Raw genomic sequence first — 26,740 nt, forward strand, 5'->3', positions numbered from 1 at the left:
GGCAAAAGATATACCCAATGGTGTCCCTCTATAACTCTAGTTATTTATTTATCCCCAATACTTTAGGTACAGCCGCGACTACTACATCAACAATGCTCCCACCCCCACAGACAGCACGGGAAGTGGAAGGGCCCCATCCTCCATCTCCGAGCCGCAGCGTGCTGCTGAGGATGTGGAGGACATCGTGATCAACGAGGTAAATCAAGAACCAGAACCACATCCACCGCATGGCCGCATTTCAAGTAGCGCTCAGAGCACCGCTGCCGACCTCTCTCATTGGACGCTGTCCACGCCAGTGCGCCGTAGCAGTTCGCTAAAGTTCATTAACAGCCGCCCCTCCCACTCCCACTCCCACTCTTCCTCACCCTCCCACTCCCTGTCCTTGGGCTACGAAAGGTCAGTGCCCCTGGAACGACCTTCAACCTCCGCGTCCCATTACCGCGAGTCCAGTCTGGGGTTGGGTGACGACGACGACTTCGACTCGAGGTCCCAGCGCTCCTGGCGCAGCAGCTACAGTTCGCTGCCCAAGCGGCACACCCAGTCCTCCTTGAGTCTGCACAGCCATGGTAGTGGGGTGTCCTTCGGCTCGTCCGTGTCCAAGAGGCGGGCGGCGGCAGGCGGTCCCTCCGCCGGCGTACTCACCCAATTCGAGAAGCAGCTGCTGCACAAGGACCTCAAGCGCAACAGCTTCCGGGCGGTGTCCTCGACCTCGAAGGATTTTGTGATGAATCCGCTGTTCGAGAGCGAGCCGCTGGCCGGGAAGCTGGCCCGGCGCCCCGAAGCGGAGGACCAGGGCGACTCGGGGGTGGACAGCTGCCTGAACGGTTTCAGCGGCACGGACACCAAGTACAGCAACAACAGTCTGCTCTTTTAGGGACATTGGGAACGGGTTGGGTCTTGGGCCCCTACGGATATTTGCCAAATCGCGCATAGCTTAGTCAAACAGATGTTAAACACTAGTCAGCATAGCAAAGCCAATTTCTCTGTACATATGGTAAAAACAAGATGGGCAGGGCGGGAATACACATACACACAAATAAACGGAAAGAAAGCACGCACAGAATCTCCCGCACTGGATGGGCATCCGATGACCTTTCCACTGCACCACCACTACCACTTCTGCACCGATCCAGCAACCTGCAACCAGCAAACTGCAAGATTTCTGCGAACGAGAGTGTCGAGCTAGTGTTCTGATCGTACCTTTAGTTAATACCACTTACGTAATGCTAATGCCCTAGAGTATGCAACGTTTGTTTTTAATCATTATACTTGCTGTTAATTTTATGAAATAATATATAATAATTCCTGTACCGTATCTGTATGCACACCGCTAACGCTCTTTTCTTATGAACAACCATATTCACATATGCCTAGCGATATCTATAATGCATTAATTCCAAATAAAGCCAAACAATAAACAAACCAACAATGAAAGCAAACACTGAAACCCAGAAACAAATGTTTTTAGTATCCCAAAAACCTATCGAATTGGTGAGTACAGAATCGGCAACTAGCCGAAATAGTTAGTTTTGTGTTTGGATTGCTTTTGGATTTGACTAACAGCATTTGTTTCGAAACCATTTCAAGCGATTGTAACTGCCTGAATGACTGTAGCAAGATCATCGTGCCGCATGCTGCTGCCTGAGCGTTTTCACCCACAAAACCACCGCATCACTCTTTGCCTTACTCTAGATCAAATCCACAACCACGTCTACACTAATATTAGATACTAAAGCACCTACACTTCTTCTTTCCATTGAACCCTAACCACCCAAACTAACCAACAAAACAACACACACCCACCGAAACCAACTGCCAACTACCAAACCGAAAATGTTTAATCAAAAGGCTCAAAAAGCAAGCGAACCTGCCCCAGAGCAGGAACCGCCACAGGATTCGGTGTACAAAGCCTTGCCAGTTCAGGTCCTGGATGACTCCCTGGATTCCCAATCGAATCCCTCGCTGCACTCCCTGCAAACCACGACTACCACCACCAGCGACGAGTCCGACACGGTGCGGATCTACGACTTTAACAAGCAGGAAACGACGGTTATCAAGGCTGCTCGGGAGGAGCAGCTGCCCAGCACCTCCACCACGTCGTCCATGGAGTCCGCCCAGAGTGCTTCCTTTGACTCGTCGACCTCCAAGAAGCGGGAGCGACCTGTGGTCCTCCAGTTCGGTCCAGGCGATTCGGGGCCCACGATTGGCTCACCTGTCGGTACACCCACGCGGGAATCCACTCCGCCTGCCTTTAGATTCCTGCAGCCGAAACGCCGCCTGATCGATCCCAGTCAAGTGCTGTCTGTCGATGAAGACGATGTGGTGAGTGTGCGCCATTTAACAATTCGGGTAGTTGGGTAAACCTTCCTGCCTTGACAGCCTGAACCTTCCACTCCCGCGGCGGAGAAGCCCGCCATCGAAGATGAAGTGGTCCACTCCATGCCGTCTGTCAAGGCTCTGGCTCAGGCCTTTCTTCTGACCAGCAAGCACACACAACCGCAGCGAAGATGGCGGGCAACGGTGAGAAAATCAAATATATCCATATGTTATCCTATTTGTGATTTTTGCTAAATATGGCATTGATTTGCATTTCTCCAAAAACTCTATTCTTTTATTTTATTTGTCATAGAACAGCTGCTTTAAAAGACTTTAAATTTACCTTAATTTTAAATAAGAAAGGAAACAAACTTCGGCAAGTCCATATACCCTTGCAGCTATTGCAAAAATTAAATATTCTTGAAAACATTAAAATTATGATTTATTTGCGTATATGTCTAAAAACATTGAAGCCATGATGATTTCCAGCTCAATTATTCGATAGTTTCAATGGCAACTATATGATATCGTTTTCCGTTTTTAATAAAATTAAATGCGTAACTGTGAACTGTCAAATTAATATTAAGTCAAAAAGTATTACAAAATAGAAAAGTTACATTAAAAAAAATATTTTTATTTATAGTCGTCCGAATTTGATAAAATTAAACCCTTATGCTAAAATATTAAACCATTTCTATATTTCAAAGAACTAAAATACACAAGAAAGGAAGCAAATTTCGGCAAGCCGAAGTTCATATACTATTGCAGCTAATGCAAAAATTAAATATTCTTAAAAATAAAAAAATTATGATTTACTTGCGTGTATGTTTAAAGCATTGAAGCTATGATGTTTTGCAGCTCAATTATTTGATTGTTCCTATGGCAGCAATATGTTATTGTTTTCCGATTTAAATAAAATTAAACTTAATGTCCAATTATTAATAAGTCAAAAAGAATTTACAAAAAGGAATTACAAAATAGAACAGTTAAATTTAAAATTTTTTTTTTTGCTTTTATTGTTTAAATGGGAGCTTTATGTTATAGTCGTCCGATTTTGATGAAATTTAAACCGTAATTCTGAAATATTTAACCATTACTATTATGTCGAAGAACTAAAAAAAAAATAAAAAAAAAAAACATAATTTTTTTCATTAATTTTTCCGATATGCTATAGTGTTCGATTCGGCTTGTCCCGACTTAAGTACTACCTGCAATAGAAAGACAACTTTTGGGAAAGTTTTATGCAGATAGCTTTAAAACTGAGAGACTAGTTTGCGTAGAAACGGACAAACAGTTGGACAGATGGACGGACAGACGGATATGGCTAGATCGACTATCCTAGTGATGCAGATCAAGAATATATATGCTTTATAGGGTCGGAAATGTCTCATTCACTGCGTTGCAAACTTCTGACTGAAATTGTAAAACCTCTGCAAAGGTATAAAAATATTATTATTTTATTAATGTTGATTAAATTTGAAGGTACAAATTATTTGTGAGGGTCAAAAAAAAAATTAAAGTAGCTTGGGTAATATGTGTCAGCATTAGTTATTATGGTAATACGCTTTTCGTTCGGGATATTTCCTACACTACACTAGTTTTAAACTTATTTAACTGGAATTGAAAATTTGAAATTTTGTTAATTTGGACATGGATCTGTGGTGTTCACTTGCTCATGGATGGCATGGCTCAGCGCCTTCAGAGTGGGTTCGTCCAGCTCGCGGATGAGGGACAAAGAGGCGGACAGCAGATTGCCATTCAAGTGAAGACATCTCTGCTGCACTGCACCGCCTCCATTGCTGGGATAAAAGGAGTTGGCCACCATATCCTGGCATCCTGGCGGACCTGTTGGACAATGCCTCTTCCGCTCCCGCTCCTCCTTCAGTTCCGTCTCCTTCACCCGCTGCCGCTCCTCTTGCCGCTCCTCCTCCCGCTCCCTTTCCCGATCCCGCTCCAGGCGCTCGCGACAGGCCCTCATCTTGGCGCCACTAGTCGAGAGCGCAGACTCCGCCACCGGAGCACTAATGGCACTCTTCTGCTCCGGATAGAACTTGTGGCGAAGGTCGGCCTGTACCTCCAGCTCGGTGACTACCACGTTGTCCAGTATTTTTAGCTGCGGCAGCTTACGAAGCACACAGGCCCTATAGTTGCTACCAGCTTCCACGGAGCATGGATTGTCCTCCAACCAAAGCGAGGTCAAGGAACGGGCATTGGCCAGCTAATTTAGCTCCTCGAAACTGGGGATCTTGGTCTTGCGCATATAGTGCTCCTTCAGCCGGTGACAATTCTGCAGGCTGCTCAGCGTATTGATCTTGTTCACACTGAGAGACAGTATTTCCAAATGAGGCATCTCCAAGCAGATCTTGATGTCTTCCAAATCGCTGCCCCAAGCATTCAGATTCACGACATGCCGGTAGTCCGAGCACTTGGACTTACCCTCCACTGACGGAAGTCTATTCACCATCTATATCTATCACATATGTCATAAAATTTGGAATTTGATTTGTACATGCTGTACAAAACAAATCCAACCTGTCACGCAAGTATTTTGGAAAAAAAAGGCAAACAAGAAAGGAAGAAAACTTCGGCAGGCCGTTCATATACCCTTGCAGCTATTGAAAAAAGTTAAATAAAATTATTAAATTAAATTAAAATATTCTTGAAAACATTCAAATATGTTTAAAAACATTGAAACTATGATGATTTGCAGCTCAATTATTCGATTGTTCCTTGACAGCTATGCGATATCGTTTTCCGACTTAAAAAAAAATAATAGCGTAGTTCTGAGCTGTCAAATTATTAGTATGTTAAAAAAGTTCTAAAAAGAAAAAAATATTAAAAAAATTTCATTTTTTAAACATTTTTTTTATTGTTCCCACTAGAGTTATATGTTATTATTATTATTAATATCGGGGTGTCCAGTGTACCGCGACCTATAAGATCTATTGTACCCCCATTCAGAGCCTACAGCTCAGATATCAACCCACTTCCTCGAATAAAGTCGAGGAGTTTTAGTGGGTTGATTCTTACTAGGAGCTCAGGTGTAAGAGTTCTGGTTCCTAAGATTTTACATCTTATGCTTGCTAACGCCGGACAGTCTGCAATGATGTGTCTAGAGGTTTCGTCCTCTATGTCGCAGAATCTGCAAGTTCCACTGCTGGTTATTCCCATCTTACCTAGGTGACTTTTCAGTCTACAGTGCCCGGTTAGTAATCCGGTAACGATCCTAAGTGAGTTCTTCCCCAGTTGAATAAGTTCCTTGAACCTCTTCTTGTTATAGTTATTTATTTGAGTTTTGGCTTGCCTAAGACCTGGGGTATTTCTCCAGTGTTCTTGTCTCATGGCGCCTTCCGCTTTCCTAAGGTATTCTTTTATAGTGTGCCTCCCTATGCCACAGTAGGGCTCTGGGCCTACCAGGGGCTGTTCGGCTCCTAGTTTTGCCATTTTATCGGCAAGTTCATTTCCGGATATGTCCTTATGTCCCGGAATCCATCTGAGGGCCAGCCTGTTTCGACTGCCCAGTATATTTAGCTTACTCTTCACCTCTAGGACTAGCTTCGAGGTGATTTTGTTACTATGTAAAGCAGTAATTGCTGCTCGGCTGTCCGAAAGGATCGATATGTCCTTTTCCTTGTATCCACGCTGTATGTTGAGCTCTGCACAACGTCCAATGGCACATACCTCAGCCTGGAATATGCTGGTGTATTGGCCAAGGGATTCGTGGTATTTAATGCGAGGCCCTACCACTCCAAGGCCCGTGCCTTGTTGTGTCAGGGATCCATCTGTGTACCATGCAATGGTGTGTTTAGCCATCGGATGCACTTCAGACAGTGTGGTCCAATCTTTCTTATTGCCTAGGTGTGCTGTGAAGTTCTGCTCGAAGATTAGTTCGGCTGTCATTTCATCCCTAGGGTGGAGTATTAGGGGCACCTCACCTAACAAATTAGTCGCATCCCTGTTATTTAGAATGCAACCACTACCTGTGCCCTCAGTGCTTATTCTCAGGAGTGTAGCTTTGCGTTGGATATCAATCACATAGTGGAGTGGTGTTAGCTCCATCAAAACTTCTAAGGCAGCTGTAGGACAGGTTCTCATTGCCCCTGTCATGCATACGCAGGCAAGTCTTTGTAGTTTTCCTAGCTGGTTTTGCATGCTGATGAGCTTAGCTCGTTTGCCCCATGCAAGTGCTCCGTAAGTGAGGATTGGTCTCACGATCATTAAGTATAGCCATCGTATTATCTGAGGCCTGGTTCCCCAGGATTTCCCAGCAATTTTCCGACAGGTATAGAGTGCTCTGTAACACTTTTCCAATGTCTTTTGGACATGGGAAGCGAAAGTCAGTTTACTATCTAAAGTGATTCCTAGATATTTAACCTCTCGGCTAATTTCTATAGGAGTTCCTAGCAGTGAGATTTGTCTCATTCTCTGTAGTTTGTACTTCCTTGTGAAAGGAACGATGACTGTCTTAGCAGGATTTAAGTTGAGTCCAACCTCCCTGCACCAGTCTAGCGTTGTCCTTAGTCCGAGTTGGACGATGTCGCAGAGTGTCGCTTCAAATTTGCCTCTGGCGATTATCACGATGTCATCGGCGTATCCTTGACATTGAATTCCTTTTCCAGCAAGCTTGCTGAGAAGGTCATCTACTAGCAGGCTCCATAGCAGAGGGGACAGTACTCCTCCTTGCGGGCAGCCTTTGCTGGTAGCGATTGTTACTCTTTCCGAACCCAGTGTACATGTTGCTTGCCTGGATTCAAGTAGGTTGCCAATCCATTTGCTCGTAGTAGTGTCTATGTTCCTTCTGGACAGGGCAGCTCGAACTGCATCATGTGATGTGTTGTCGAAGGCTCCCTCTATGTCTAAGAAGGCACAGATAGCTATTTCTTTGCTGTCAATTGCCCCTTCTAGGGTGCGACATAGTTGATAAAGTGCAGTGTCTGTTGAACGGCCTGCTCTATATGCATGCTGTGTATTTTGCAGCGGACAGTCTCTGAGAGCTGTTCTTCTGATGTTGTAGTCTACCAGTTTTTCCAGCGTTTTGAGACAAAACGAAGTTAAGCTGATAGGTCTGAAGGACTTTGGGCTGGTGATGTCTTTCTTCCCGATCTTGGGGATGAAGACCACCCTAGCGCTGCACCATGCACTTGGGATATACCCAAGGGCTAGGCTGCTCACCAATAGTCTTCTTAGGCGGGTTAGGAGTAGTTCCTGCCCCTGCTGTAAGAAAGCTGGAGAGATCATGTCTAATCCCGGTGATTTAAATGGTTGGAAGGTTCCAATAGCCCATTTGAGTTTCTCGGGCGTAACTATAGATTTGGCTGTTGCCCAGTCACTGGCTACTGTCCTAGGGGTTCTATGTTGATCACGCCTTGCGTTTCCCATAGTGGGAGTATTCCCCGGGAAATGCGTGTCAAATAGTAATTCTAATTTCTCCCGATCCGTGGAGGTGAAGGTGTTATTCCCTTTCCTCAGGGCTAAATTACTATCCGCTGCACTTTTAGCCATTGCTTTTTGCAGTCTCGCGCCCTCGTTGACGTTACTTATTGCCTCACAGAAGTTCCTATAGCTTTTCCGTTTGGCCTTCCTGATCTCTTTGTTGTAGAGCGTCAGGCTTTGCCTGTATAGTTCCCAGTTTCTATCAGTTTTTGGTTTGTTGAAAAGCTTCCGAGTGGTTACTCGTAGTCGTTCAAGACTAGCATTCCACCATGGTGCGTCTGTTTCCCGCCTCTGTCTACCTAGAGGACAACTGTCTTCAAAGGCATTTACTATCTTGTGACCCAGGTTGTCTACCGCTCTGTCTAATTCCAAGGGATGTCTAGGGTATCCTGACGGTTCGTTGGAAAGATTGAGCTCTAGAGTTGACCTGAATTTGTCCCAGTTTGTTTTTCTGGGGTTTCTTTTAGGGCTACATCTTTTGTCCTGTGGTCTGACATTGAGGTCTGGTGAAGAGAAAGAGCAAGTCTCTCCACCACCGGCTATCACGGTAACCTCGGCTTCTTCGCAGCTTTCGTCCAGGAGGAGCTCCTGGGCCAGCTCTTGGGATGACATAGGGTGTCCATCCCCTTGGTCGTCCCCAATGTCCTGCTGGTGATGGATTGTTCATCCTGTTCACCACGCTGTGACTTCGGCTCCACATTCGGTTGTTCGAGGGTATCCTCGACAGCCTTGCATGTGCCGTCATTGGGCGTCTCTTCCGGAGCTCTCTTGGTCTTTTTCAGACCGCTCACGGTGACGTGGCCAAACCGGAAGTTGAGTTTGTGGTCACGCTCCACTATCTCATCCCTTCCGGTCTGGTCCATCCCTACGACCAGGAGTGCACCAGCTCCGTCGTTCTTCCTGGAGATGACCTTCCAGGCGTCCGTCTCGACCCGGTTTTGGAAACCAATGAAGGCCAGTATTTCTTCATTGGTCCGGTCGGAGCTCCTCGGGCAGAACAACGTGGCGTTGTATGCTGCCGGGATGTCTGCTCCCGTGCGGGTCTCTAGGGGTACTCCCTTCCACGTCCGCAGCTGAGGTACGGCAATCTTGAGCCACTCAGCTGAGCCTTCATCCAGGCAGTCGATAATCAGGTAACCCACCCTGAAGTGGATTCCCCTGAACACGACGGGACCGCTCCACGCTGACGTGAGCATCTCGTCCATGACCGACTCCTGAAGCCCGGATAGTTCCTCTGCGGTCAGGCTGGCCGCCGGGAAACCTTCCGGGAGTATAGCCACCCTGATGAGGGTGGCTTTCTTGGCAGCCTCCGCGTAAGTCGGACGGGGTCCGATGACCGGCGGTGCCGAGCTAGAGGGTCTTCCTCCAGCGGTTGTCGGCTTCTGGTTTTGATGGGGCTGGGAAGGTATCTTCCTGGCCCGCACTTTTGCCTTTTCTGCCGCTGCTGCTGATGTGCTAGGCCCCTCTTGCTCAGGGACCCGTGAGGACGTCTCACTAGCCCCCGGGCCGTGCCTAGACCTTTTGGGGGTGTCCGTCGGTGGTGTGCGGCTGGTGTTCAGCCGTTTACCAACCGGTGCTGTCCCCAATGCCGGCTGCTCCCTCGGCTCCTTTGCCTTCTTCAAGGCCTCCTCTGGTGTCATGCCCTGCATGAGGTACCTCAGGTACCACTTTACCTTTGACCCTGGCAGGCCACGCCTGTTGGGGTCGTCCAGTCCTCCGGGCTGTCCCAGGGCTGGAAGAGCGTCCTGCTTCTTCAGCTGCCTGATAGAGGTTGGCCTATCAGATGCGAGAGGTGGGCGTGCTGGCAGGGTAGCTCCTGCTGGCACCCCACGCTCCCTGGCTGGGAATGTCTGGGCTGCTGGTGTATTCCTAGGCGGGTGCGTTGCCGCCTGGGGTCTGTCGCCTTCGAGGGATCTTTCCTCAAAGTGTCTTGCGACACCGGTTGCAGGGATATCCTGCGGGATTTTTATTTCTTTGCTTCTTTTCATGTGGTCCCACGAGCTGCGGAGAAGTATGTGGTCCGCCCGGGCAGAGATCCGCTGTACCCGGGTAAGGCGTACTTAGGACAGGCGGTCGCCACTTGCCTGAACCCTCCGTTTGCGACTGGGCTATTTGTTAACTCGGGCCCCCAGCCAGGCTGACTATCGGCACGGGTCGAATGACACCTTAGTCCGGCACCGAGGTGAGATGTGGTGGGATAGGATGGAGGTGGGTAGTCGTGAGGGAGGGGGTGTGTAAGGCTACGGTGTTAAGACGGCCAAACAAGCGTCTTGTCGGTATACCTCCATCGGTATACCCGCTGTTTGTCCGGGGTTGCTTATTTGCTTACGCTTATTCGCAACTAACCTTCCCAGAAGGTCGTTCGCTATCCGCAACCTGCGACCCGCCTGGTGGCCCCAGCTAAGCCTCCCTTCGAACCATCCCACTAGTTCTTGAGGACCAAGAAGAGTTATATGTTATAGTTGTCCGATTTTAATTAAATTTAAGCCGTAATTCTGAAATATTTAACAATTACTACATGTCGAAGAACTAAAAAAAAAAATAACTAAAAAAATTACCATTTTTTCCCGAGCTATAGTCGTCCGATCCGGCTCATTTCGACTTATGTATGTACTGCCTGCAAAAGAAAGTAAACTTTTGGGAAAGTTTCATGCAGATAGCTTCGAAACTGAGAGACTAGTTTGCCCAGAAACGGACGGACAGACGGATAAACGGACAGACAGACGGACAGACAGACGGACGGACAGACGGACGGACAGACGGACATGGCTGATCAAGAATATTTATACATTATAGAGTCGGAAATGTTTCCTTAACTGCGTTGCAAACTAAGTCGGTTAGTGAATTTTATACTTTATACTGTTATAATTTTCGAACCACCTGTGTTACCATGTTTGACACCACCATTATATTTTGTCGTGCTATTTAACTGCGATTTCTTTACATGTTGGGAAATCTAATTGTGAAAAATTCGCTATTTCTTGTATAATTGTGTTAACAAACTGCGATTTCCAGTCAGGTTGATTACTTTTTTCTGAGGCTTCCTACCAGTTCATGGTAGATAAGGTAAAGTGCAATATTAAAGGATAAATACTTGAAGATTTTATTTAATTATTTATTTTAGTATTTAATTCTTTTTTAAAATTTTTTTATTAAAATATAAAGGTTAATGTTAGGAAGCACTTTAGCTAAATAGTGACAGCTGTAACTATTTTTGGTAGCTTTTGCTGGTCATCCATAAACACTTAATTAATCTGTTGCAATATGCGTGATTTATTTTAGGTAAGAATAGCTGCCCCGCCAGATACGCCCGATAAGCCGAGTTCGTCACTGGCAAAGCGTAACAAGCTGGAACATGCGGTCTCCATGGCGGAAGTTGCGGATGAATCGACGATCGCCTCCGACCTATCATCCCTCGAAACGTTAGTTACGTTTTGCTATAGAGTTACTCCCACTCTAAATGAAATCTTGTTTCAGCGATCCATCGATACATTCGGAAGGCAATCCACCCATAGCCTCGCCGGCGAGTCCTGTGCCCGTGCGGCATGGCTTCCTCCGGAGCAATATTGCTTTCTTTGAGAATTTAAAGTTCAAGTGAATATGCGCCTGCGGTTTGGTAAGTGTGCGGCCATTGGACGATTTTTCCGAAAGGGGAAAATGCTCTGTAATAGCGAGGCACACAGCCCATTATCCAAACCAAATCTTCGCCAAAAACTATGTGCCATGGCCTCCATCCCCAGCCCGAAAATTCATAGTTACTTCAATTGGCACTCAACGTGCGCCATTGTTAATTGTAGTCCGTATTTACTATTACAAAATTCTTATATCCATGGATACTATTTATTTAGCTCTAAGATATGTATTATGTACTTTTTAGGCGTAAGCGAAACTGTTTCCAATTTCAGCTGAACAATGTTACACTTCACCCGTACTAGTTTAAATGTTACATTATTGTACTTAATAAAAGATACAGAGAAGAAAATTTTGCGGGGCCTACACATGTATTCACAACACAATCGGATCTTAGGATCGTTTTATTTGTTTTGGCTGCCAGGAGTGATGTGGAGCATAGCATAAATGTCTATATGCAACTTGGAAGCACGTAAATCGTAGTTATTTAAAAAAGTACAGAACACAAGAGTCAATATAAAGTTATACATTTAGGTATAAAAATAAATTCCACTGCCTGCGACTGCATTTTGAATGCGCCCGGCTGATCTGAGAGAGAGAAAGGGAGATTGAGAGTGAGAGAGGGACAGGTGAGAAGTTGCCGGTACATTTGGAATGATGATCACTTCGGGGGCGGGGGCAGGCATCAACCTAACTACTGGGCGCTGTGATTGTGATGCGGATGCTCCGCCAGGTAGATGACGTAGACCAGCGGTATGACGACACACAGGGCGAGTATGAAGATCAGCAGACATATCCAGGACAAGTCGCAGTCCGATCCAGACCAGTCGATGGCACTCAAAGAGGGTCCAGGGATGGGACGCACCAGCGGAGCATGCCTGTCCACCAGCATGTGGTTCAGCAAGGCAGCATTTTCCTCGAAGGGTTGCTCCATATTTGCTGAAGACAAAGATCAGAGTTTAACATATGTAAGTAACTTCCAAGCGTTTGTAAGATAGTTGCAAAATATAAATTTAACTTTATAGCTTTCAGTTCATCGAGGTATGGGTTTCGCTTTATTTCAAGATTTTCCAGCTGCAGGATTGTTACAGATTTTCTCGCAGAGGTTACAGAAAAGTGCTAATAAAAATAAACTTAATTGTAGGTCATATAGCGGGGGGTGGCGCTGAACTTGGCGTAGCTCTTGATAACCTTGTTGACGGCCTCGAGGAAGTCCTTCTCAGTGGCCACCTTGCGGCGCGCCCGAATGGCGAACATGCCCGCCTCCGTGCACACCGATCGAATCTCGGCACCAGTCGAGTTGGGACAGAGGCGCGCCAGCAGATCAAAGCGAATGTCGCGCTCCACAGACATGGAGCGGGCGTGGATCTTGAAAATGTGCGAGCGACCGTCCTGGTCGGGCAGGCCGAACTCCACCTTGCGGTCCAGACGGCCGGGACGCATCAGCGCCGGATCCAGGGTATCGGGTCTGTTGGTGGCCATCAGCACTTTGATGTTTCCGCGCGGATCGAAGCCGTCCAACTGGTTGATCAGCTCCAACATGGTACGCTGCACCTCGTTATCGCCGCCGGCGCCATCGTCGAAGCGAGCGCCACCGATAGCGTCGATTTCGTCGAAGAAGATCAAGCAGGCCTTCTTGGAGCGCGCCATCTCGAAGAGCTCGCGCACCATACGCGCTCCCTCGCCCACGTACTTCTGCACCAGCTCGGAGCCAATTACGCGGATAAAGCAGGCGTCCGTGCGGTTGGCCACGGCGCGGGCACACAGCGTCTTGCCCGTTCCAGGTGGGCCGAACAGCAGCACTCCCTTGGGCGGCTCAATGCCCAGATTGACGAACTTCTCCGGGTGCAGCAGCGGCGTCTCCACCACCTCGCGCAGCTTCTCGATCTGCTCCTTGCAGCCGCCCACGTCGCTGTAGGTGACATCCGGCTTGTCCTCGACCTGCATCATGGTCACCGTGGGATCGATCTTCGGCGGCAGTGGAATGTGGATCTGGTACTTGTTGCGGTCGACGCCCACGCGCATTCCCTCCTCGATGTCGGTGGGGGCCACCGAGTCGGCCAGGTCCACCACGAACTTGGCGAACTGCTTCACGTTGATGATGTACTTGGGGTCGTCGGAGTCCGCGTTGATGATCTTCGTGCAGCGGGCCACTTGAAGGGGCTGCTCGTTCTGCAGGATCTGCTTGTCGGCGGCCAGATCCCAGAGGGCGGGCGGCGCCAGGCCAGTGTCGCTCTCCTTGATCCCAGTCAGCTCGTTCACCTGCTTCACCGCCTTCTGGATGTCTTCCTCAATGCTTTTGATCGACTTGTGGTACTGGCTCTGGCCATACGTCTTCAGCAGCTCAATGTCGCCCTCGTCCAGCGATTTGATCTCCTTGTCCTCCTTCTCGTCGTGCTTTACCTTGCGCTGGTCGTCGCCCAGGTAGTCCGGCATCTTGTTCAATTGCAATTGGTATGATTTCGAAGGCGAAAAGTGAGTTGAGCTATGTTTTCTTTTTGTTTTACGGCGAGAATGACTGAACAATTTGGGATAGAGGTGGGAGAAGCATCGTTGGCACTATCGACTCATCGATGTATTTTTGTATTTTCCAGCACTGACGACTATCGATATTTAAACACTGTTAATTTCGATTGTTAAAATCCAATTCGTTAGCTTTTCGAAAAACCGCAATTTTAAGTATTGGGTAAAATTGCAATCGGTTTGTTGCATTTAAATAAAAGGTAAATCTAAACTTTCTAAACTTCTTCAAAATTGCAGTTTCCAAAAAGTTTGTTCTTTTGCAAAGCTCTCGTTTTTTCATTTCGCGATTTTTATTCTAAAAAAATAATTTAAAAGGTAAACATTGCGTTTATACCTTTATATAAGTTCTGCAAAAGTAGTGAAAATTTTAAAATTCCTCCGATGTTATTTTCGGAACTGAACTAATAAGAACCTGCTATTTTTCCAACACTGGCTTTACCACACCAACACTGATATTTTAAGTGTAACCAAAACCCGCGACGACTTCTAGGATAATCTTCAAAAGCTTCTGGACTCACCTTCGTCATTGGGCGCACCCTGGGCTCCCTCGTAGAACTGTCCAGCCGCTCTGCTCGTCGATGGCAGGTCGGGATCCTGGGCGCCAGAGGCGTTCACCGCCGCAACCAGGAGTCGCTCGTCCAGCATTTGGCGCGCATCCTCGAGGGGATTGCGCTCGGGGGCTGGCTCCCGCTCCAGGTTGTGCCTGGGACTGTTGTTCCCGCTCCGGTGGACTGCGGGCAGGGCTTCGAGCCCCGCGTTGCCCAGCAGGACGTTGTGCACGGTGACCGGAATGCGGATTACCCGATGCGCGTGGATCTCGTTCTCGCGGTCGATCTTGTTCAGCCGCTTGATGTCCGCCACGGAGGAGTGGAAGCGCAGTGCCAGAGCCTGCAGAGTGTCGCCCTCCTGGACCTTCACCTCCAGCGTGTTCTCGTAGCGCCCCAGGCGGGCGTGGCCGTTGGGTCTTCTGGCCAGCGGGAGCAGGTCCTCGAACTCGTCGTCGTCGTAGGCGGGACGGGCGAAGATGTCCTCCACGTCGTCGGGGTCCACATCCTCCAGATTGTGAAGTTGTTGTCGTCTGTAGAAGAGAGCACTGACCCACTGATCATTCTGTTCTTTTGGAAAGGCATCCGTCGAGTTGGCGGTGACTTACGCATTGCGTCGCATTGTTCTCCCTGGCTGGCTTGGCGGGGTGTCCTGGCCCAGATTTAGGGTACCTTTTCGGTTTATTCTGCGGTCGCGTCACAGCTCTTTGTTTAGCTTTGGCCAATTAATTAAGGTAATTAAATTTATTTACGTGTAAAAACTGTTTTCGTTAGCAGCAGTCCACAAACAACAAGTCACAGATGATTGAAAATATCGATAACTCTGCTAACAGCGGCCTGTTAACTTTAACAGGGTAAACACAGCTGTTTTCGTTTACCAGCTAATTTATATATTTTGTTTTCGTAAAATGTCACTATTTGCGTTTTTAAAGAGCCGCACCGTTTTCTGGCTAAGCCTTACCGGTACCACGACAGGATTGGCCTTCTTCGTCAAGTGGGCGCTGCTGTTTCCATGCAGGATCCACTAGTTTTAACCACATTTCGCTTTACAGGGACCTTATGCAAGGCGGTCAGTTCACCAAAGAGACCAATGAAACCGGCAAAGTGGTAATCGTGACCGGCGCCAACACGGGAATCGGCAAGGAGACGGCCAGGGAGATTGCAAGGCGCGGTGGCACAGTCTATATGGCATGCAGGAACATCAAAAAATGTGAAGAGGTATGTATATACTTTATGGGTATTAATCCTGACCTAACCTGACCATCAACTTTCCGCTATACAGGCGCGCGAGGAAATCGTTCTGGAGACAAAGAACAAATATGTGTACTGCCGCCAATGCGACCTGGCCTCCCAGGAGTCCATCCGCCACTTTGTTGCTGCGTAAGTCTGGAGATCAATAACATGCAATACGCTCTACAACCGATACCCGCAGCTTCAAACGGGAACAGGAACACCTGCACGTACTCATCAACAACGCCGGTGTCATGCGCTGTCCCAGATCACTCACCTCAGATGGCATCGAACTGCAGCTGGGAGTGAACCACATGGGCCACTTCCTGCTCACCAACTTGCTTTTGGATCTTCTGAAGGTGCACCGAAGCTTTGTCAATCGTAAAGCCCTGGTTTAACCCTTTTTGTCCATAGAAATCCGCGCCCAGTCGGATCGTAAATGTCTCCAGTTTGGCGCACACTCGGGGAGAAATCAACACGGGCGATCTGAACAGTGACAAATCCTACGACGAAGGCAAGGCCTACAGTCAGAGTAAGCTGGCCAATGTGCTCTTCACAAGGGAGTTGTCCAAAAGACTGGAGGGCACTAATGTAACGGCAAATGCCCTGCATCCTGGTGTGGTGGACACAGAAATTATCAGGCACATGGCCTTCTTCAATAACTTCTTTGCTGGGTAGGTATAAACGGATCCCTTCGAATCTATTTATTAACGAAGATCCCTTCTTTTCAGACTGTTTGTTAAGCCCTTGTTTTGGCCCTTCGTTAAGACTCCCAGGAACGGTGCTCAGACCACGTTGTATGTGGCCCTGGATCCCGAACTGGAAAAGGTGACTGGACAATATTTTAGCGACTGCAAGCTAAAGGAAATGTCACCGGCTGCCACGGACACACAAACAGCCAAATGGCTCTGGGCTGTCAGTGAAAAGTGGACTAAACCAACGATGATCAAAGTACACTAGTTCGTGTTGTAAAATATTTTTCTGACAATTATTCTGTTACTTCGCATAAATTTTCAGTTTTTTACCGTCAACCATGTCAATATTTATCTTATTTTAGCCATGCTAACTTGGCTAACTTGTGCGTTAGCCGGCTAAAGGCAGTTGAAAGCTCAAGATTTGAATGTGTACGAACGTATGTACTTCGAAACCGGTTAGGGGCAATTTCTACATCATTTGTTTAAAATAGATATGTATATCCATTACATCTACAACTTGAGCCTTCAGTCCAAAAGTTTAGGGTCATTTCACCAGTCGGAAACAATCACGTTCTCGTGAAAGTCACTCGGTGTTCGACTCCTAATCTCAGTTATCTATGCTCTATGTCTTGAGTAGTGGTTCCCTGATTACAGACTACTCGTCGAACACCACACTATCAGTTTTATCAGTTGTCGTCCGTTAATCGCAGCGGCGATCACTTAAAAACTCACGAAATTACGCCCGCGAAGGTACTTTTGAATAGACCACGAATTCGGCCGGACCGATTGACTGGAATGGAAATCGTAATACACTTTCTGCACAAAATCGCCCCCATATTTCTGGCCCACGGCATTGTCGGCATTATCGCCTTTTGTGTGAGGTAAGTGAGACTCCGATTTGAAGTGTAACGATTAACGGGCATAAGTTACTCCGATTTAGGCTGTATATGCAAGGGGGAAAGTTCAGGAAGCAGACCGATGAGACGGGCAAAGTGGCCATCGTCACTGGCGGAAACACGGGTCTCGGCAGGGAAACGGTGATGGAGTTGGCCAGAAGAGGAGCCACCGTCTACATGGCCTGCCGGAGTAAGGAAAAAGGCGAAAGAGCTCGGAAGGAAATCGTCAGAAAGACCGGAAACCCGAACGTTTTCTCCCGGGAGTGCGACTTGTCCTCTCTGGACTCCATTCGGCAGTTTGCAGCAGAGTGAGTCACACCATAGACCAAATGCTTTACCCACAGCATGATAACCTATTCACCATTAGCTTCAAGAAAGAGCAAAGCGAACTGCACGTCCTGATAAACAATGCCGGTGTGTTTTGGGAGCCGCGCAGACTGACAAAGGAGGGGTTCGAAATGCACCTGGGAGTCAACCACATTGGCCACTTCTTGCTGACCAACCTGTTGCTCGATGTGCTGGAGAGGTCAGCTCCTAGCCGGGTGGTGGTGGTGGCGAGTAAGGCGCACGAACGGGGTCATATCCACGTGGAGGACATGCACGGCCAGGACTTCTACGACGAGGGCGTGGCCTACTGCCAGAGCAAGCTGGCCAACATACTGTTCGCCCGCGAGCTCGCCAAGCGACTGGAGGGAACGGGCGTCACGGTGAACGCCCTCAACCCCGGCATCGCGGACACGGAGATTGCCAGGAACATGATCTTCTTCCAAACAAAGTTCGCTCAGTATGTGGTAGAGTGTGTCCTCTTCAAGTGGCCTTTCCCTATTAGACGAGTTAATTGTTACCGTTTTCAGGACCCTTCTGAGGCCGCTGCTCTGGTCAGTGATGAAGACCCCCAGAAACGGGGCCCAGACCACGTTATATGCTGCCCTGGACCCCGATCTCGCCAAGGTATCGGGCCAGTACTTCAGCGACTGCAAACTGGCTCCTGTTGCCCCCGCTGCTTTGGACGATCACATGGCCAACTGGCTGTGGACCCAGTCGGAGAAGTGGACGCAAATTGCTCTCTAAATTGGGTCATACGGGTACTGTTATCTAGCTAGTCGCTATTTAAGTCAACTAATTGTATATAAAGACATTGTTATTTATTAATAAAATTTGTGAATATCACATTAAGTCACAAGTTTGTAGTTAAAAGAAGTTTTAATCCCTATTAGGTAAACTAAAAAATTGTACAACCGTAAGAAATGAAATCGACAGTTCCATCCGTTCCCAAAAAAGTAAAAGACTTATGATCGAACAATGTTTTCATAATTTTTTTAAGTTTTCTCTTGAAAACTTGTGCCTTGTGCTACGCAAAACTTAATAGCACCATTCTCATTGTCAATAAAATAGTTAGTTATGGCGGATCAGAGCAAATTCAAGAATGAGTTTGATTTTACCATTAACCATGGTTAGTGATTTTACTCTATTTACTATACCCGTTACAGGTGGAAGAAATCGTTTCCGACTTTATAAAGTATATATATTCTTGATCAGAGTCAATAGCCGACCCTAAGATCCCACTCTAACGCCCACAAACCGCGAACGTCTTTCATGTCACTCTGAGACATGCTAAAGGTCAATTAAAAAGCTTTGTACGTTAAATCGGTCAATTGCTATCGACTCATCGAAAAATCCTTCAAATCGGACTAAATTTAAATTGTCGGTAGATGGCGCCACCTAAAACCCGATTATAGTTTAAGCCCATATTTAATTTGAAATTGAACAATATTATTGTTCTTGTTTGTTGTAATAATCGCCCAAATACCTATTTTTGGAAAAACTTTCTTTTCTGATTTGTTGAATCGTTTTGGGGTGCTACTTGTGTGCAACACATTCCTTGGCCCCAAACAACCGTCCGCGATGATGTAGATCTTGTTTTCGAGCTCATCCTCGGCAAATAGACTGCACTCCAGTAGGAGTTCCATGTTGAAGATGCAAGTGAAGATCATCAGGAAATGGATGATGACAGCCAGGACAGATTTTCCGTAATGAATTTATGCAAGCGGCTAATGCGAAGATGCAGCTGGAAGAGCAGGAACAATCGCCTATAGCAGATGCCCTCAATGTCCTGCCGACTCCCGTTGCTCTCGATGAACCGCTTCAAGAACAGGGTGATAGTGCGATACCAGTTGAGCACAACTAGCTGGTACAGGAAATATCCGGCGAAGCAGTACTCCATCAGCACCCAGTAGAGAAAGTTGAGTACCAGGAAGTAGGGCTTGTTCCAGAGGGAGTCCAGCAGGATGTAAAGTAACCACAGTTTGCGCAAGTAAACTCCCAGCAGCACGGTATCGCAGCTGTAGACCATACCGATCTTTCGCTCGATCTCGCTGGTAATTAGCAGGATCTCGTTCAATATATGCTTCACACACCTCCGATCCCCTTTCAAGTGCAGAAACATCAACAGGCGCCGCAGGACGTTAATACTTATGCCCTGAATTATAGCACTCAATACGAAGCTCTGAACAGCGCTGCCGTTGACCAAACTGGCTTGGATGTATATGGCCATAACGAACACCATATAGAGTAGATATTGGCTAGTCAGTAGGCAAACCTTGATGGCAATTACAATCTTGGACCACGTTCGATGGTATCGGACCTCCTCCAGTTGATTTGATCGCCCATTGTACTGTAGCTTGAAAAAGTGGCATCCGCAGGCGATCCCGTAGAGGGTCAATGCACTCTCCTTAAATAGCCACCGGTGTACAATCTGGTTAGGATACCAGCGAAGCCGAAAATCATCATTATTCCACATGTCACCTGGCCCAAATGACCAAATTTCTGTAACACATACTTCATGTAATGGCAGTTATAGCTCATTTGGCAATGGGCTAGTGTCAAAGTGTCCTATTCACATGACGAAATGGATTTCGAATGCGTTACCTTACCTCCAAAAATCATGAAATAATGGATTACAGCCTTACTGCCTTGGCATAATCATGGTCGGCAAGTAACACAGGACTTATTAGTACACTGATGAAAAAAATTAATTGTAAAAACAAATATCTGCCTATTGAATTCAAAATTGTATATTTAATGTTACAATTAAATACAAGTTTTAATAATGTTGAATATATTAAATTTAAAATAATTTCTTTTTGATTAAAATGCATATTATTTGAGTTAAATTTAAAATCACTTTCATGCATAGCCAAATCAAAAATTTTAAAAAATTGTTACTTGTATATTTAAATTTACTGAAAACTATTTAAAAGTAGTAAAGTAGTAGCAGTAAATGCTCTTTGTTAGAGCCGAATGCAATAAGCTTTCGAAAAAAATAAAATCGTTCTCTATGTAGTCAAACCTGGATCTACTTATCCGTTACCGGTAAGTATATTTTTAACTCCTTAAACTACACATAAAACCATTTCGTTGTTTTTGGAGTTTCGAAACACAAATGTGGCTGAGGAGAATCGACAATACAAAGCAGTGTGAGCATTGATTACAACTTGGTTGGCTAAAAATGCAAATGTAATCCATTACTTTTGAGCCAAAAGTAATGTCTTTTTTCTCTAGAGCCTATTTACTATTTTGCCGCTGAGTATGTTCATCGAATCAAATTAGGTTTTTTACGACATAGTTCCAAATTAATTGTTGAGGACTTTAACAAACAAAACAATGCCGAAGTGATATTAAAGCGTGCGGAAGGAGACTACTGCGAAATGGAGTTGAAAGTGCGATACATTTTTTTTCTTCTATTGGAGCAGTTGAAGCAAAAAGGTTATGGTATTCTTGTATCTTGGCTTTAAATTCGCGTCCAACGACACCTCAATCATCTGAATCTGATACTCCGTTCAAAAGATATTCAATTAAACAGATTTAGACTGCATTTTTGAAATGAAAACTTTTGTCCTTCTGTTGCCGAAGTTCATATACCCTTGCAGCTATTGCAAGAATTTATTATTTTTGAAAACATTAAAATTATGATTTACCTATATGTTTAAAAACATTGAAGCTATGATGATTTGCAGCTCAATTATTAGATAGTTATTTTATATATTTTTATTATTTCTATGGGAGCTATATGATAAAGTCGTCCGATTTTGATGAAATTTAAACCGTAATTGTGAAAGATTTAACCATTACTATATGTCGAAGAAAAAAAAAAATTAAAAAACAGCAAAGTTCTACTTTTTTCATTTATTTTTCCACAAAAATCCAGAAAATCGTAATAAAAACTCAAACCCTAATCAGAATTCTAAATCACAAAAATTCGGTGCAAATACCCAACCCCATATCGACCAAGTTACCCACAATATACTCAACCATTCCAACCTAATTTTAGGCAATACACGCAATCATTTAGACCCACCTTTACACATCAGACGTCTAACAACCAAGCTATGTGGCACGCATCAAATCATTTCGGGCCCAACCAACACATGAACACACAACCATTTGCTGAAAGAAATCCTTTTCCACAATATTCCAATAAAATTCAAAATTCATTCAAAAACACTAATACATAGAAACAGCATAGAAAGGTTGCACATACAATTGCCTTATAGACACATGATCCACAATAAATATGACCAATAACAATATATTTTGTGTTCCTATTCAAAATACTTAATGCGAAGTTTTAACATCAAATGGTCCTATTACATTGAACAACTTAATTATGTTACCCAGCAATAGTACTTTTAAAACAAATGAACCATTTTATGTAAACATTTCGCATATAATTATGATGTACTAATTGGCAGAAAAAATTAATTATAGAGTGGTAATTGCTTAAAGAAAGCTCAATAAAAAAACTATTCCCGACAGATACCCAATACCAAACATGGACGAAATCCTTGGTAAACTAGGTAAAGGCCAATATTTAACAACTATCGATTTGGCAAAGGGATTTCATCAAATAGAAATGGACCCAGATTTTCGTTTGGTTCTGAGCTATTTTGATTTTGTTCATCTTTATTTTGGGTGAATTGTACCTGTTGTTGCCCTTCATTAATCAACCCATGGTATTGATTGTGAGAATTATGTTCATAATAATTAGGTTGTATTTCTTCGTATTCGTGCGCGTCTTGAATTCTAAATTCGTCAATAGGCATTTTGGTTTGTTCACTGTCCGATGGTCTTAGTCGTTTGGTAACCGGGAAGTTAGTATTATTAGATGTGGAGGGTTGTTGTTGTTAAGGGTATGTATTTCCTTTAAAATATGCTGTTTGAGAATTTTGAATTTTATTGGAATATTGTGGGAAAGGATTTTTGTGAGTAAATGGTTGTGTGTCCATGTATTGGTTGGGCCCGAAATGATTTGGTGCGTGGCACATAGCTTGGTTGTTAGACGTCTGCTGTGTATAGGTGGGTCTAAATGATTGCGTGCATTGAATAAAATTAGGTTGGAATGGTTGAGAATATTGTGGGTCGATATTGTGGTTGGGCATTTTTATGTTAATTGTGTGATTTAGAATTCTGATTAGGGTTTGAGTTTTTATTACGGTTTTCTGGATTTGTATTTAATTCAAAATAAACATGTTCTTCATTTATTCCCGCATTTTGTGCAATAGTATTAACGATCTTAAGTGTGTAATATCATGATGAACCAAAATAGTAAAATTTGTATTGGTAATTTTCTGATCAACATTTTAATGGAATCTTTAATCGCCCGAACACAAACAAGAAAATCTGGCTGGTTACCTTCCAGATGCAATTTCGAAATCAATACTTGACGTCGTCTTTCTGTTTCTTCGCAGAATGCTCTCAGATTTCCTTTGTAAGATGTCTCCCTGAAGTTCTCTAGAAATTTGTAGTTCGGTGTTTGGGGTTTAAATTCTGCAACTAGTCTCGATGTAAGGGTAGGCCAATCTGAAATGTTCGTGTTACGCGTCCGTCCAAGTTTCTTTCGATGGCTCCCGAAAGAATCCTCTGTTGACGCACATCATTAGTTTGGTAGAGTGACATTACATAGTCCACTCTACTAAAATTTTCTTAAAATTTATATGTTGTTATTTACTTTTTGTTGGTCAACCGAATTGGAATTACATATAATCCAAGTTTAAGGGTTTTGAAATATGTTGCGTAATTATTATTCGAGAGCTGAATTATACAATTTAATTTATTTTCCGCTCGAGGTTCTTTTTTTTCGGATACTTTTTGTATTTATATTTTAATGAGTCGAACTAATGTCCTGTCAGTTGACTAAGGACAACGCCAAGGGGAATAAATAACCGAAGAATTAGTTTTACGTCTTTATTTGATTGATCTCAGCTTAAAACTAAATTCTTGTGACAAAAATTATACTTGTGCTGCCCTTTGTTTACATAAGTTTGGGAGCGAGATCGCCAGCTTGGGATCTGAATTGTACTTAATAATTTCAGAGTAAGAGTGCCACTCAGGGAGCGGGACTTGGTCACTGCAAGAATTGTTTATGTTATTGAGGAGCAACATCGCCTGCTCCGGATGTGGATTACTTACATTGGTTCAGCGTGGGATCGCCTACACGGCAGATTCTTATTTCTTGATACATAACTGAATATGTGAATATGTCACTACATATATAAAACTTTTTATATCAGTTTTTTTGACGATTATTATTAATTTTACCGTACAAAATTACATTATTTTGATTCAATTAGTTTCGTATTCGGCACAAAGCTGCACAATAAAATCAATCTTGTTACTTAACAATTTTGAAGCAGCGTGCCGATTACAAAGCTAACTTACATTTACTAACTAATTTATGACTTAAAGATCAGCGGATAAAAAGATTTCTATATTCCGAAGATCAAACTTTGACCAGACGATAAAAAGTCTAGGAAGCATTAGTAGTTGATGCTATATACCGGTCCATGAACGTTAATGTGGCATATATAGACATTCCTAGTTTTTAATTTTACCAGTATAAAGAAAAATATAAGTGACTCTCATCTGCCAGTCGACACTTGAAGCTGCTAGCAATCCGAGTGGAAAAATGCGTGCAACTAGCGATTACCTGTTAAGCCCTCTGCTATATGCCTCAGCTTTGTCTGGCATTGGCATATATCTGCTTAGGTGAAGTTAATAGCCTTCCTGTGATGATCCAATAACTCTTACCCTTCAGAGAATATATGCAAGGAGGTCGCTTTACCAAGAAAACGGATGAGACTGGCCGGGTAGCGATTGTGACCGGATGCAATCAGGGAATTGGAAAGGAGACCGTGCTGGAGTTGGCTCGGAGGGGAGCCACCATTTGCATGGCTTGTCGCGACATGAGGAAGTGCGACCAGGCACGGAAGGAGATCATCGAGGCGACCAACAATCAGAATGTTTTCTCCCGAGAATTGGATCTCTGTTCCATGGAGTCTATAAGGAGCTTTGCATCTGGGTAAACACTCCCCATGTATACCCTGTAGAAATTAATAAAACATTTAACTTGGTATTTCAAGCTTTATGCGAGAGGAAAACAACCTACACATTCTGATCAACAACGCCGGCATTATGGACTGCCCCAAGATGCTAACGAAGGACGGTTTCGAAATGCAAATAGGCGTAAATCACATGGGCCACTTCCTACTGACCCTTCTGCTCCTTGATATCCTAAAGAGTTCGGCCCCCAGTCGCATCGTGGTCGTGTCCAGCCTTGCACACCGGTTTGGGAAAATCAACAAGGATGATCTGAACAGCGAAAAGTCCTATGACCGAAAGATGGCCTACTGTCAAAGCAAATTGGCCAATATCCTATTCACGAGGATGTTGTCCAAGCGGTTGGAGGGAACTGGAGTCACGGTGAATGCCTTGCATCCTGGAGTAGTGAACACGGAGCTCTTTCGAAATACCCCTTTCTTGGGATCGAAATTCGGAAAGTATGTTTGTTAATTGGTCGACACCACAAATCGATTAATTATGGTTTCATTTTAGACTACTCATTGCACCATTTATATGGATTTTTATCAAGACTAAGAAGAATGGAGCACAGACGTCCTTATATGCAGCGCTGGATCCCATTTTGAAAGATGTCTCGGGACAGTATTTCAGCGATTGCAAGCCAAAGAAGGTTGGGTCTGCAGCCCAATATGACGAGGATGCTGAATTTCTGTGGGCCGAGAGTGAGAAGTGGACGGGAATTACTATTTAACAGACTTACCTTTTCACTCTTCAACCTTTTTGATATTAAATAGTTCAAATGAAATGGACAAATGACTTCAAAGTCCTCTTACATTTTTCGCACCAGCGTTATTGTTGTTTATAATTAAATCTTGTATATATTTGTAAAACAATTGATGTACATAAAGTTAGCAACTACACTTTAAAATTAAAACAATTCTTTTATTCATAATCATTTGTAATTAATTATTGGCAAACTCATGGCAAAGTTTGACAACAATTAAGAAAGAAAAATATATATATTTTTATTAATATATGTTGAAGCATGATCGTTAAACTTTTTTTGTTCATGAATAATTTACGGATAGTTAACTTTTTAGTAGGGGAGCATTGAAAAAATTGAGCGTTAATTTCTATTACGTATAATTAACGGCTGACTAGAGAAATGTAAGCACCCCGTAATTTCGTTTCTGAAGTAATTAAAAAAGTGTATTTATTTAGTCGGATGCTTATTGATTTTTCATCACAAAATTTGATATCAGATGTTTTTGTTTGAAATGTAACAATGTCTGGAAAAATTATCCATTACATAGTATCAAAGTATCATAAGTATGATTGGATTTGTTAAGGCTGGGAATGGTATATTAACTCTGGATATTTAAAGTTTGCTTCCTATTCCGTTTTTTATTCAATAATTTAATGGGCACTATGATATTTGTTCTTCATATATCCGGTATTTTAATTTCGAAAACGCGGAAGAAGATTACAAAGGTTAATATGACAATGTAAGTAATAAACCAGTATTTTTCTTTTGCAAATGCGGAGGGTCAATAGAAAACTTTTTAGTATTGCCTATACTTTGCGACCCACATTAGTCGAACTAAATAATTAATTAATTTCTTTCCCCCAGAGTATAACGTATACGTAATTTAATTCAAAACGTTGAGATTTAATTGCTTTTCCTCTCTTACCTTTTTTGTTCTCTTCTCGTAATTACACTCATCGTGACTAGGCTCTTTTTGTAGCTTTTTGGAGCTTATCACAGAAAGCGTGCACTGTATTTAAACGACAGTTGTAACCGGCTTGGCTTGCATTCGCTGAGAAATCCCACAACTGAAACTACAGCACAATAAATAACACTATACACAAACAAAATGGATGACTATGGAAATGTAAGCACCCCGTAATTTCGTTTCTGGAGTAATTAAAAAAGTGTATTTACTCTGTCGAATGCTTATTGATTTTTCGGCATAAAGTTTGATGTTAGATGTTTTGTATGTGAAGGTCGATCGTAACGACTTTTAGAACTCGTTAAGAGGTATTTTTCTTTAATATCAGATGTTTTCAATGTCTTAAACAATTATCCATTACATTATTAAAGTATCAGATCGACGAA

The 26,740-nt window shown here is 44.2% G+C and overlaps 7 protein-coding genes across 23 annotated transcripts in view; 4 read left to right on the forward strand and 3 right to left on the reverse strand.

Moving 5' to 3' along the window:
- LOC108149595 (general transcriptional corepressor trfA) overlaps positions 1-11,726 on the forward strand; it is a 41,274-nt gene extending 29,548 nt beyond the window's left edge. For 10 of the 13 annotated variants that reach the window (XM_017277275.1, XM_017277276.2, XM_041709867.1 and 7 more), the window contains 5 exons: positions 67-196; positions 1,849-2,322; positions 2,380-2,520; positions 11,032-11,171; positions 11,227-11,726. In XM_017277275.1, the coding sequence (XP_017132764.1) occupies positions 67-196; positions 1,849-2,322; positions 2,380-2,520; positions 11,032-11,171; positions 11,227-11,347 (1,006 nt within the window). In that variant the 3' untranslated portion in view covers positions 11,348-11,726. Of the gene's footprint in view, positions 1-66; positions 1,427-1,848; positions 2,323-2,379; positions 2,521-11,031; positions 11,172-11,226 lie in introns of those variants that run through there. The other 3 variants (XM_041709898.1, XM_017277286.2, XM_017277287.2) reach the window with 1 other exon arrangement.
- On the reverse strand, positions 11,576-15,167 carry LOC108149601 (lysM and putative peptidoglycan-binding domain-containing protein 3). The gene is made up of 3 exons (XM_017277295.2): positions 15,056-15,167; positions 14,421-14,980; positions 11,576-12,318 (listed from the first exon to the last, which is right to left on the reverse strand). Exons 1-3 carry the CDS (start codon positions 15,067-15,069, stop codon positions 12,074-12,076), a joined length of 819 nt encoding a protein of 272 aa, XP_017132784.1. The 5' UTR covers positions 15,070-15,167; the 3' UTR covers positions 11,576-12,073.
- On the reverse strand, positions 12,406-13,927 carry LOC108149596 (26S proteasome regulatory subunit 7). The gene has a single exon (XM_017277288.2). It carries the CDS (start codon positions 13,813-13,815, stop codon positions 12,514-12,516), a length of 1,302 nt encoding a protein of 433 aa, XP_017132777.1. The 5' UTR covers positions 13,816-13,927; the 3' UTR covers positions 12,406-12,513.
- On the forward strand, positions 15,088-16,708 carry LOC108149598 (retinol dehydrogenase 12). 2 transcript variants are annotated; one of them, XM_041710147.1, is made up of 6 exons: positions 15,088-15,181; positions 15,500-15,665; positions 15,730-15,827; positions 15,880-16,036; positions 16,092-16,351; positions 16,409-16,708. In XM_041710147.1, exons 2-6 carry the CDS (start codon positions 15,507-15,509, stop codon positions 16,635-16,637), a joined length of 903 nt encoding a protein of 300 aa, XP_041566081.1. In that variant the 5' UTR covers positions 15,088-15,181; positions 15,500-15,506; the 3' UTR covers positions 16,638-16,708. The 2 variants fall into 2 exon arrangements, with proteins under 2 accessions (XP_041566081.1, XP_017132782.1); XM_017277293.2 differs by lacking the exon at positions 15,088-15,181 and adding an exon at positions 15,313-15,441.
- A 14-nt stretch (positions 16,709-16,722) lies between these two features.
- Positions 16,723-18,444, forward strand: LOC108149597 (retinol dehydrogenase 11). Of its 4 annotated transcripts, XM_017277290.1 has the most exons (5): positions 16,723-16,809; positions 16,864-17,253; positions 17,313-17,576; positions 17,636-18,059; positions 18,123-18,444. In XM_017277290.1, exons 2-5 carry the CDS (start codon positions 17,168-17,170, stop codon positions 18,369-18,371), a joined length of 1,023 nt encoding a protein of 340 aa, XP_017132779.1. In that variant the 5' UTR covers positions 16,723-16,809; positions 16,864-17,167; the 3' UTR covers positions 18,372-18,444. The 4 variants fall into 4 exon arrangements, with proteins under 4 accessions (XP_017132779.1, XP_017132780.1, XP_017132778.1 ...); XM_017277291.1 differs by lacking the exon at positions 16,723-16,809 and having other exon boundaries at positions 16,812-17,253; positions 17,636-18,064; XM_017277289.1 differs by lacking the exon at positions 16,723-16,809 and having other exon boundaries at positions 16,812-17,253.
- A 505-nt stretch (positions 18,445-18,949) lies between these two features.
- Positions 18,950-20,068, reverse strand: LOC108147232 (uncharacterized protein CG1339). The gene is given in 3 exon segments (XM_041710857.1): positions 18,950-18,990; positions 19,133-19,270; positions 19,273-20,068. Coding segments are annotated over 3 exon segments (975 nt in total).
- A 4,122-nt stretch (positions 20,069-24,190) lies between these two features.
- Positions 24,191-25,574, forward strand: LOC108149585 (retinol dehydrogenase 13). The gene is made up of 4 exons (XM_017277220.1): positions 24,191-24,312; positions 24,362-24,625; positions 24,687-25,103; positions 25,159-25,574. Exons 1-4 carry the CDS (start codon positions 24,233-24,235, stop codon positions 25,373-25,375), a joined length of 978 nt encoding a protein of 325 aa, XP_017132709.1. The 5' UTR covers positions 24,191-24,232; the 3' UTR covers positions 25,376-25,574.
- Positions 25,575-26,740: the final 1,166 nt, after the last annotated feature.

This window comes from Drosophila elegans, unplaced genomic scaffold, assembly GCF_018152505.1.
Source record: "Drosophila elegans isolate 14027-0461.03 unplaced genomic scaffold, ASM1815250v1 contig_133, whole genome shotgun sequence".
In the NCBI taxonomy this organism is placed as follows: Eukaryota; Metazoa; Arthropoda; class Insecta; order Diptera; family Drosophilidae; genus Drosophila; species Drosophila elegans.